Source organism: Solanum stenotomum, chromosome 9 (genome assembly GCF_019186545.1).
Source record: "Solanum stenotomum isolate F172 chromosome 9, ASM1918654v1, whole genome shotgun sequence".
In the NCBI taxonomy this organism is placed as follows: Eukaryota; Viridiplantae; Streptophyta; class Magnoliopsida; order Solanales; family Solanaceae; genus Solanum; species Solanum stenotomum.
In genome coordinates, this window is record NC_064290.1 from 37,608,741 (window position 1) to 37,621,590 (window position 12,850).

General features: G+C 40.7%; 1 protein-coding gene across 1 annotated transcript; it reads right to left on the reverse strand.

The window, feature by feature from the left end:
- Positions 1-5,919: 5,919 nt before the first annotated feature.
- LOC125877502 (uncharacterized mitochondrial protein AtMg00860-like) lies at positions 5,920-6,222 on the reverse strand. The gene has a single exon (XM_049558778.1). The coding sequence runs from the start codon at positions 6,220-6,222 to the stop codon at positions 5,920-5,922; it is 303 nt and encodes a 100-aa protein (XP_049414735.1).
- Positions 6,223-12,850: the final 6,628 nt, after the last annotated feature.

Here is a 12,850-nt window from a genome sequence, read left to right on the forward strand (position 1 = left end):
CCGCCCTTTGGTCTACTTTATCGCCTTTCATCAGCTGCCTTCAGCATCTTTGTGTCCTGGATAATTAGGCGATGTAGCACTGCTTCACGGAGTCTGTTGGCGATACGCAAACTGTTACTTTTCACCGCCAATTTTCTCCTTTCCCTCAGGGCTCAGCATATTGGAACAAAAGGTGAATATTCAATCTGTTGGCGATTCGCTGAATGGGTTCGGCAATTTGCAGATCTTCGTTTCTTCGTTCTTTTGGCTTCTTTTGCTCCTTTTTACTAAGTATTGTCCATACTTTGCCTCAAACTTCAAATACCTGAAACTTAAAGGTTTTCATCAGATATCAGGATAAATCATGCATTTGAGGACACTAATTTCATCAAAATATAGCCCTAAATGAGTCCAAATCGTGGACTCATCAGTCACCACTTAGATTTAACATATTTATATTCGATTATATTTTTAGCTATGACTAATTAAAACTTAATTTTATTTTCCTATTAATTCTCAAATCCACTCCCTTGGGACTCGACCCCAACCCTTGGTTGGGTTACTATACTATTGTACGATTGTAGCCACGTGCATTTGAAGTTATCTCTTGATTAGGCAAACATCAAACACCACATCTCATTGTTGTTGCTCATTAGCTTCTTTTTCTCTAGCTATTTTCTTTGATGCCTTTCGGGATTTCTTTTTTTGCCTTTTTGCCTCTCTAGGTAAGTCATCAGGTGTCTCCTCATGAGATTCTTCGGCTCTGTGTTTCCTCTTGCCGGACTTAATCTTGGGTTGTTCTCCGTAGAGATCATCAATTGATTGAGCGGAGGGTGCCTGTGTTAGCATTTGCATTAAAGAATCTGGCAGCATCGGAGTGAGTACCTGTACTAGCTTTTCAACCAGTTTAGCAACGTGAGTTCTCATCTCAGCCAACTGTGCTTTGAACTCTTCAGTATCTACTGACCCGGTAGCCTGGAATCGATCCTGAACAAGTTTTCCAAACCATACATTCTGTCTTTTAAGACAGACAACTCCTTCCGCATCTCATCTTTGATCTCCTTTTTCATAACTAACACTTTTGTCTCTATTAGCTGAGGCATCCTTATGACTATCTGATCAACCAAGGTCCTGGTTTGGTATTGATCTACAACCAATTTCTCAAGAAAAACCGTAGGGATAGTGACAAAGTTACCTGGAGCCTGGGAGGCTAAAGCTGGAGGTGGTGGTACCTCTATGGAAGGCTATGATGACTTTCACTGTTCTGGACCACTATGTGCATGCGGGATGTCAATTGGTATGTGAGGAACAATAGCTAAGGTACTTACAACTGCATATTTCACACCAAAGAGATGGTTCAAGACATCTTTGATCTTAGAAACTTGGATAAGTTTGAATGCTTCACCCCATCTGTCAACCAAACTGTTTGGAGGAATGCTCGTTTGTCTACATAATTTCCTTATAAATGGAAGTCTGGCTCTCTCATTCAGCGCCCTATCTCTAATTTCAGTCGCTATAGTTCTCCCGATATTTATCGGGTAATTAACTATAAGATACCCTACCAACAAAGCTAAGGAAGTGGACAAAGTATTGTCATTAGTTGTCGGTCGCAACTGTGCAAGGACGGCAGTCCACCAAACCTTGGCTAGAAAAGATAGTGAAGCTTTGGTAATGAGTGTTGGAGTTGTTGAGACCCGTACTGCATTCTCCCCATCTACAGCAATTTGCTTCGCAATCCATCGCAATACCCTCTCCCGAGAATTCTGATCCTCCATTGTAGTTTAACTGGTAACTTCATGATGTTTGCCTTCAAAAAGGCCAACTAAAGCTGGTGTAGTGTATTCTGGGCCATACAACTTCCTATTGATAGTCGCCTCAGAGATATCTATCGATTTGCCCCGAACTATATCTATCGATTTGCCCCGAACTATAATTGAGTTGAGTGGACCCCAGGTAATGGCCATGTCTCTCTATCCACGCTTTGTTGTCTCTGCCTCCGCAACAAAGTTCATCAGTTTAGCTGCATAAGATGAATAAAACTCTCTGGTCAGATGGCTAGAGTATTTTCTAGGTGCATTATACATCTAGTTGAACAGATGAAACTGGAATGTCTGATAAATATCTGGTTATAATGCCCTTGTTGAATAATTCTTCGGACCGGTTGACAGTCTACATGGATTGATAACAATCAATCAGATATTGTCTCGCTGCGGGATCAGGTTCATGGATATGGTGTCATCGGTGGTGATCTCGATATCCTCATCTGTAGCCTCTGCCTCCCCCCTTACTCCAGTTGCAGCTTCTATATTTACCGCAGGTAGAGAGGTGGTTAGTTCTTTCTAAGAGCCGCTTTCAGACTCTACACTGCTCTCGAACCATGATCTGATTGGCTACCAGAAGCAACATCAGCTTTACTTCCTGAGTTCTCTCTGGTGCCAGAACGACTGCCTCCCTTTTGATACTGAGGAGGAATGTCTTCGAGGATAGCCCTCGTTGTTTAGGATCTAGTAGCTCGAGGTAGATGATCATCAGGTATGACACTTATTTGCACCTCTAAATTAATAGACTTAGAGTCGTCATGACCTTCAGATTGAGACACAGTGGATGCAGACTGTGGGGTTGCGTTCTTTCTTCTTTGAGGCATCATACTTGCGAAACACAAAACTCATTAGTACACAACACCGTAAATGACACACTATCGTGTACTCAGACTTCCCCTGTGGAATTACATGGTGACCCATTTCCTTAAGAATGTTGTCACCCAATATATCATTGGAAGGTCATGGAATCAGAAAAATGAACAAAAACTAAAGTATAGAAAAATTAAAATTTGCAACACTAAGTAGACTCTATGGGATCCTGCACGAGCCGTGGTAAGTACCACGGTCCGCGAAACCCCTCGTGGATTTCAGGCAGAATGAATATGCAACAGGAGTCACAAAACTTTTGACCAAGTAATGTTAACGGATGGCTTTATGGCCCGTAGAGTGAACCACGGTCCATAATGTTGCCCTTGAACTTAACTAATACGGGAAAGGTTTCAAGTGTGGTCCACGATTGGCTTCACGGCTCGTGGTGGTTTCCACGGTCCGTAAAACCTATCGTGGTCTTACACCTGACCATTTCTCGAGCCATCTTCTTCCCCAAATTCACTCCATTACACATGTACAGTATCAATCCCCATTTTTACACAACTTCACAACTCAGTCCTATCTACACATGAACCAATATCAAATAAACTCACTCGATTAGCATAAAATCATAACGAACAAGGACATTCACCAATTTGACCCCCTGCTATCATACCCTCATACAAGAATAACTAGAACAATACCCAATTCAACTTAACCCACAACAGTTCAATATCAAATATGACAATCCACACCTATACCTACTCAAATCACCTTAATCAAAGCAGTTGGGATTCACTTTTATCAAGGAATTACAGTTATGGCAAATTAACCAAAGAACTTACTTGAACTGTAGAAACAAACTTTTTTCGTTCAAAAGGAAAAATCAACAACCTAGACTTGCGATTCTTGAGAATTTTAGAATGTGGAATCAATTGGTGATGGGTAGTTAGTTTTTATGCCTTAAAGAACCATTATGGGAGGAAATAAATGAAACCCCCGACCTTTGGCACTTTAGGAATCATATAAATGATTCTTCTAATTAGGTGGGGTCGGGTCGGGTACTGGTAGGAGTGGTTCGAGGACGACGGACCGTGAAGTTTCCTGTAAAGGGAATCACGGTCTGTGAAATACTTTGTGACCCTCACTTAGACACTACACTTACATAAGGCAGACGATAGACCATGAAGGGCATCACGGTGCGTGACCTTGACTTAGAATCTATAATTCATACCTGAGGTTCACGAGAGGCTAGACAGTCAGTATAATCTCTGATGGAATTTGAACCCTTCTGTGAACCTTTTTCTTTCTATTTCCAGTAGCTCATGTAGGTTGGTCCCTAAGTTGACGAACCATGAAGGGCATCACGATCCGTGAAGATCAGTCTGCACCTAGTTTTTACACTTTTCAACCTATTCTTTCTGGCACACATCAACACACAGTGACTCTATAAAAACAAAGAAAAATTAGGAAAATGGGAAAATACCTAGTACAATTACATCTTGGGTTGCCTCCCAAGCAGAGCACAATTTAACGTTGTGACACGACACAGGTTACTCGATTACTCAGACTTCATCAAGTTTACATTACTCAACAATCTTCACATCCACTGGAACACCCAAATATGCCTTGATTCGCTGACCATTAGCTTTGAACCTCCCGCCGTTATCATTTTCTAGCTTAACATCACCAGACTGAAACACATGCGTTACCTTAAAAGGTCTAGACCATTTAGATCTCAACTTTCCCAGAAACAGACGAAGTCTGGAGTTGAAAAGGAACACCAAGTCACTAGGAGTGAAGGTTCTCTTTTCAATATGGTTGTCATGGTACAAATTCATCCTCTCCTTATATAGTGCAGACCTCTCATAAGCTCTCAAACGAAACTCATTCATCTCATTTATCTGACCCTGCCTTAGATTTATCCAGCCTCAGATTTGCAATTTTGTTCCAACTAAGGTTAAGCTTCTTCAAAGCCTAGAGTGCTCTATGCTCAAGCTTAACTGGAAAATGACATGCCTTTCCAAACACCAATTAATATGGAGACATACCAATAGGCGTCTTGAAAGCTGTCTGATATGCCCATAGAGCATCATCTAGCTTCCGTGCCCAATCTGTCTTGTTGGCATTTACTGTCTTGGCCAAGATCGCTTTGATTTCCCTGTTGGACACCTTTACGTGTCCGCTAGTCTATGGATAAGAAGGCGTTACAACCCTGTTCTGTTTAACCCCATACTTGGTCAGAAGCATACTGAACACCTTGTTGCAAAAGTGAGAACCACCATCATTGATAATAGCTCTATGTGTGCCAAACCTTGAGAAGATATTCTTCTTCAGGAAACTAGCTACACTTTTGCCATTATTCTCAGGCAAAGCAACGGCCTCAACCCATTTGGACACATAGTCCACTGCAACCAATATATACTTCTTCCCATAAGAACTCAAAATGGAACCATGAAATCGATGCCCCACACATCATACAATTCCACTTCCAGAATAGGTGTCATGAGTAACTGATGGAACCGAGAGATAGCTCCTTGCTTCTGGCACAGATCATAACTCCTTACCACATCCATCGCATCCTGATGAATTGTGAGCCATTAGTACCCACAATGAAGTATCTTGTGGGTTGCCCGAGCACCTCCATGATGACCACCTACCGGAGAGGAGTGATGGGCTTTTATAATATGTAACATCTCAGCTTCAGGAACACATGCCTAAATATGTTGTCAGCACACACCCTGTACATATAAGGTTCATCCTAAAAGTACTTACCCACATCATGCGGTAACCTTTACCTTTGTTGATATGTCAGCCTCTCAGGCATCAAATCACTAACAAGAAAGTTAGCATAGTCAGCAAACCAAGTAATAAGATCAAGAATTGCGGCTAATACCTGTTCATCCGAAAATGAGTCATTTATTTCAAGCTCCAGTTCTTCCTTCTTTTCATCCTCCAACTTAGACAGGTGATCAGCTACTTGGTTCTCACAACCCCTCCTATCCTTAACCTCAAAGTCAAACACCTGGAGAAGCAACACCCATCTGATCAACCTTCGCTTGGCATCTTTCTTTGCCATGAGGTATCTCAGAGCTGCATGATCTATATGAATTATCACTTTTGTGCCCAACAAATATGCTCTGAACTTCTCAAAGGTGTACATTACACCTAGTAGCTCTTGTTCCGTGACTGTGTAATTTCGATATGCTCCATTCAGTGACTTACTAGCATAGTAAATCAGATGGAACATTTTATTTGTCTTCTGCCCCAATACAACTCCTAGAGCAGTAGCACTAGCATCACACATCACCTAAAATGGTTCGGCCCAATCTGGGCCAATGATTACTGGGGTAGAGATTAGCTTCTCATTTAGGCATTCAAAAGCTCTGAGACATGCCTCATCAAAAACAAATTTCACCTCCTTCTCCAAAAGCTTGCAAATGGGGTGTGCAATCTTAGAGAAGTCCTTGATGAAATGCCTATAGAACACGACGTGTCCTAAAAAGCTTCTAACACCCTTTACATAGATTGGCGCAGGTAACTTTTCAATCACCTCAATCTTGGCCTTGTCAACCTCTATCCTCTTCTGTGATACTTTGTGACCAAGCACCATGCCCTCATTTACCATGAAATGGCACTTCTCCTAGTTCAACACTAGGTTGGCCTCCTCACATCTCTATGGAGCCCTGCTAAGATTCAACAAACAGTCATCAAAAGTATCACCTACTTGAGAGAAAACATCTATAAATTCCTCCAGAGTGTCCTCCACCATATCTGAGAAAATGGACATCATACACCTTTGGAATGTTACTGGTGCATTACATAGTCTAAATGGAATGCGTTTAAATGCAAAGGTTCCATAAGGACATGTGAAGGTGGTATTTTCCTAATATTCAGGAGCAATTGATAACTGGTTGTAGCCAGAGTATATATATAGGAAACAGTACCACCCTTTACCCACCAACTCGTCAAGAATCTAGTCCATGAAAGGCATTGGGAAGTGATCCCTCAAAGTCCACTTGTTCAGCTTCCTGTAGTCCATGCACACTCACCATCCAGCACTGGTCTCTGCGGAACTAACTCATTCTTGGCATTTTCCACCACAGTCATATCACCCTTTTAGGGCACACATTGCACTGGACTGACCTAGTGACTATCAGAAATGGGATAGACCACCCCAACATCTAACCACTTGATGATCTCCTTTTTGACCACCTCTTGCATAGGTGGGTTTAACCCCCGCTGGTGTTCAATGCTTGGGCTGCAATTCTCTTCAAGTTGAATCTTAAGGGTGCATATGCCTGGATGTATCCCAATGATATCAGCAATGGTCCACCCAATCGCCCTTTTGTACCTTATCAACACTTTGACTACGGCCTAAACCAATTCATTATTCAAAATTGCAGCCAAAATCACAAGTAGAGTATTGTTAGCTCCCAAAAATACATACCTTAGATGATTGGATAGTTGTTTCAGTTCCAGCATTGGTGGATCTTCAATGGATGGTTTTGCTGGAGGACTTAGCCTGTTTTTCAAGTACGGGTCCAATTTATTTGGAGCATAAGAGTGTTCTCCCATACCTGGCAAGCCATTCACGGTCTCTATATAGTCAGACCGGAAATCAGCATCAAAGTTCATCAGCACTGCAACTAAGGTTTCAACAGCCATCCTCTCTTCGATGGGTACTCTCATTGCTTCTTCGTTAACCACCTCTATTGCAGATACTACATTCATATCATGTGGCTGCTTCATTGACTTGCAAATATTGAACTTTACCTCATCCTTGTTGAGTTTGAACTTCAGCTCTCCTCTCTCAACATCTACTAAGGCTCTTCATCTGGCCAAAAATGGACTTCCCAAGATCACGAAATCAGCCGGAAAGATGAAGGTGTCCAGCTTAACAAGTACATCACATAGGATTCCCACAAGCCGCTTTACTGACCTATCAGCCATCATCAATCTCATTGTTGTGGGTCTTGGAATTTCCAATCCCAATTTCTTGTAGATGGTTAATTCATCAAGTTGATATTGGCTCCTAGATCACACAAAGCTTTTGTAAATTTAATTGACCCAATGGTGCATGGGATAGTGAATACACCTGGATCTTCCTTCATCTGAACTAGAGATCTGGTAGCAATGGTGCTGCATAAAATCAAGACTTACAGCTCTCTTCTTTGTAACCAAGTCCTTCATGAACTTGGCATATCATGGATTCTGTTCCAGGGCTTCCACCAATGGTATGTTTACTGAAAGCTGCTTCAGCATGGTGATGAATTTTGTACTTCCCATCTTTAGCTTTCTTTTTGAGCCTTTGAGGGAAAGAAGGAGGTGGTTTGGGAATCTGCTATAAAGGCATGTTTTCCTCGACCTCCTTCTCTTTTCCTCTCAAAGGTCGTGGCTTAGGATGAGGATCCTCTAAGTCATCTACTTGTTCAGCTTCATCCTCTTCTCTACCAGCTTGTTCCAATACTTGTTCATATTAAGTACCTGTAAAAATAGGGTCTGTAAGAACTTTACCACTCCTGGTGGCGATGGCTATGCAATGCTCGTACTTCTTAGGATTTTGGATGGTGTCACTTGGTAGTGACCCATTTTTCCTTTGGTTTAATGAGGCTGAAAGTTGCCCCAACTACTGCTCAATCTATTTAATGGAGGTGAACTGAGGGTCCACTAGTTGACTCATTCTCGAGAAATCACCTCTCATCTCTTTTACCTCTGCATCACTTGATTCAACTTTCTAGAGTACCTTGGCCATCATGTCTTCCAGCTTAGACCCGCTGGAACTACCACTTTCCCAGTCTCTATTACTTGGGGGCACATAAACAACACTGTGATCATTCCTGTACCCATCTTTATTCTGCCTGTTTCCCAGCTCTCTATTTGCTAGCCTATCCTACTGACCATCCCTAGCATAATTCCTACCTGCGTTTCCAGAGTTATAACCCTGATTTCCAGAGTTATAATTTTGGAAACCTCCTTGGTTACCTAAATAGTTATCCTCCTCATCTAGATCGATGTCCTGATCTTCATACATGTTATGCTTACCCACATCATTGACCTTTTCAGACTTGGAGACCAGATGCTTCGTGAGTATATCTATTTGGGTCCTCATGTGTGCCATGTCCTGGTCCCTTTCTTCTTCTCTCTTCCTTTTATCAAATGAAGTTTTATATGTGTAACCCAGATCTCCTACCTCTGCATCTCTAGTATACCATGCCCTATTGTTCATTGAAACCTCGTCCAGCAGTTGTATGCTTTCTGAGAATGGTTTTCTCAAGAATTTTTCTCCACACGCTGCATCAACAGGAGGTTTAGTGACATAGTTTATAGATCCATAAAAAACTTGTTTCAGATGCCTCTCAGTAAGATCATAGTTAGGACATTTCTTCAGCTTTTGGCTGAATCTCCACAGAATGTCACGCATTACTTCTCCAGGTAGTTGTTTGTGTGTACTTATCTCGTCCTTCATCAGTAACTCTTTTGATTCTGGGAAGAATCGTCTTAGGAAAGCTTCATTCAGCTTAGTCCAAGTTCTGATGGAGTCGTGTGGCATCTCATTCAGCTAAGTAGTTGCCTCTCTAGTAAGAGACAGTGGAAACAGCCTCAATCTCATCGCTGTTTGGTTTACTCCAGGGATCTCTTGTGACTTGCAGATTGCCAAAAAATTCATTAGGTGCTGGTTCGCATCTTCACCAGCTGCACCCCTGAACATACCTTTTAGGTTCAACAATTGAATCATAGTGTTGATGATTGTGAACTTAACACCTGGAGGTTGTGCAGGCAACTATATCGCTCAAGTGGCTCCAGCTCCATCCAAATCTGCATCATCCTCGTCATACATCATGTGCACTGGATGCTGAGCTCTACCCCTTGGAGCTATTGATTGGCGTTGGGGAGGGATCAATCAATCCACTCCTCTATTTTTATCTACCACTCTAGGTTTGTTGTTCCCGCCATTCTATTGAACACCTCTTGTAGCGGCTTCAACTTCTAGTCCCAACCTTTGTCTTTGCACCTCAAGTTCTTGTGCATTCACCATTTTTTGAAGAGGTTTTTGGAGTTTGAGTCGTAAGGGATCAATGGAGCTCCTTTACTCCTAGTACTTGGCATACACAGTAGCATTCACCTAAAAGGGACACAAACAGAGAACGAAACATAAAATTAGGAAATATAATTACAAATCGAATAAAAGCTACTAAAACACTTCTAAATTGAAATTCCTCAGCAGCGGCGCCAAAATTTGATACGTCCAAACTTACACTTCAAATAAGAACCATAAGCGGTCGATGTCAATTTACAAAACTCAACTAGAGTTAAAGTCGATCCCACAATGAATTTCTTTAAAGATAAGGTTTCACTGTCACGTTCATTCGAATGTCGTTATTTTCTCCTAAACAAATAACAACGGAAAGTAAATTGGGTGTGATTGAGATGTTACAATTACCAAAACTTGCAGTCAAAATCCAGATTAATGACTAACACGCTATTTTGTTGTAGAGTTGATTCAGTTGATTAAGAGAAACCAGGATTCTGTTCACCATAACGTTAGTTTTAGTGTTCTTCCATAATTGAGTTTTAGGCCATTCATTGTTTACAAAATCATTTCGAGTAAATTTCATCTGATACAACCCAGTCTAATCAGACAACTTTCACTCACATCTTCTCAGCCTTAGAGTGTTACTAACATTGACCCTCGCTTACAATGATTTGAGGTTAAAGTTCTTTTCTCTGGAACTTAAACTTTAGCTCCAATTTGTTAATTTAGTTAAGCTTTTTCCTAACTGATATTTTTCTCTAAAACAAATACCAGATACATGCTCAATCTAATGTGTGCACTCATCAGATTATACAGATAACGACAGCTAAAAATACAGATTGTAGTCATTGAATGCCTTTCACTCATTTTACGAAATTACAGTTAAAGCTACGTCATGAATCCCCCAACCCCAGTCGTGGTATTTAGCCCCTCATGTTTTCACAAAAAACAATCAGCAATAAATAACGAAAACATGTTAAGAAGTACTTACGACAAGAATCAGCAAATCAATAATCACTTTGATAATTTGAGAATCAGAATCCAAACTTCAAACTCGGATTAATATCAAAAATCAAAAATCAAAAGCTAACTTAATCGAGAACTCAGTCGTCGTTCAAGCTAATATAACATATAACATAAAAATGACCTAATATACTCAAATAAGTTTTTTAAAACTGAGTTCTACTCGAAGTAGGACTGAAATGTCGGGCCCTTCACAAATAGCTTTATAGCTCGTCAAGGGCTTCACAGGCCGAGAAGCCCTCCGTGATCTTCTGTTGGAAACTCTCCAAAAGTGGCTCTTCAAACTCGATCACTGGAACTTGCATCGCGGACCTTCATAGGGACCACGGCCTGTGAAGGCGTCCATGGTTATTATTTCAACTCTCCAAAATTTTGTCTTCAGTCAGCCTACTGAAAAATGCACCACTAGATCTACCACGGTTAGTAGTGAGGACCACGAACCTTGAAGTCATCTGTGGTCTTTACTTCGTTTCAACATTCTTTCAACTCTTCCTTGCCCTTTCACTAGTTCATCATCACAACCATAACCGCGGACCGTGGTGATGACCACGGCCCGTGAAGTCGTATGTGGTCGTCACTTGGTTCCTTCTGACTTTTTCTTCATTTATTCCTTCTTTTACTTTTCATGTGTTTCACCTATACAACACATCCAAACACATTATATCCACATAAATGCACTCGATTCTTGTATTAATTCTCAGTTTTCAAGCATCAAATGTGCCACGATTTCGTGGCACATCACTACCTTACTAAAAAACAATATGTACACTAGTTGTGAAACTAAGTGGAAGTAATAATAAGAAAAAACAAGGGTCCATAGCATAGATAGGTATAAAAAGGTACAAATATACAAAGATGGTCCAAAAGTTACAGAGAAAGACAAAGCTATACACATGAACCAACCCCGGACCTGGTGTCACCAGTACAATGATGTATATGTACAGAAAGTACTATTTACATAACATATGTCTACTCAAAATACAAAATATATAGACAATACAAAATAATAGGAAAAACAGTAATCTTCGGATACCAAGAATTCATTACAGGGCAAATCATCCATGGCCACAAAAGATCTGGACTCAACTAGGGCGGCTCTAACACACCCCAAAAACATGAGTTATGAATGCACCGCCAAAACCAACCGGTATGTAAGCCAGTATTTATCCCAGAATGAAAAGTAACAACCACATTAGGAAGAAGCAATAACCAACGAGAAGATGAAAACAACATAAGGAAAAGATAGAAGAAAGAAGGACATGATATAAGTGTATACAAAACTAAATGATCCAATCCCATAACCTGGTGGATGAAGGTACAAAAGCTACTATAGAGAGTACAAACTACAAAATAAAAAGAATAAGTACAGATTTTTCTCGAATACAAAAGACTAGTCAAAACCATATACCAACGGATATGAGAAAAATAGGATGCCATTTGATCACCCTTAGTCTTCGGAAGTCCTCACAGAAGGCCACAAGTCAACATTATCGACTGCGCTCGGTTCTGCATCAAGAAAACAGATGTAGGGTTTAGCATGGGTACTAAAACAAAAGGTGCCCAGTAGGCATCATAGGCCAATCGATCTTGGAAAGAAAATACACACTGAAAAGCAGGGAAATAAATGGTGACTAGAGGCTAGATAAATGAAGCAACAATGGAAATTTTTAACTATTAAGATCACAAATCTAGACTAAATGATGCAATAAAGTAAAACAACTATCATAAATCTAGTTGGACCCCATAACCATGATGAGTCCACAAAATAGCTAAAGATATCCCTTATTAAGACTAAGATTAGATAAACTCCCGAACATAAATGGCCAAGCCAATACTTGAACAACAACGAGGCACCCAAAAGTACCCAATGAAACAACAATGTCAGGACTTATTCCCAAGTAAAATAAGTGTTCCAAGATTCAAAGCGGGGTTGTTGGAAATGCGTCAGGACCTCGAAATGTGTCTAGTAAAAATGCTATAGGGCCTTGAGTTGAGGCTAATAGACTCTGAGTTTCTCCAAAATAATAAGCTCATCATCACACAGGAATATACAATAGATCGAAACCACCTTCACAATGACTAGGGACCAACTCCAGCTCGAAACCCATGGCCCAATTGAATATCATATGTAAGGCTTGAAATCTCATCTAAAATACACCAGAGAATAATTATAGGGAAGTTA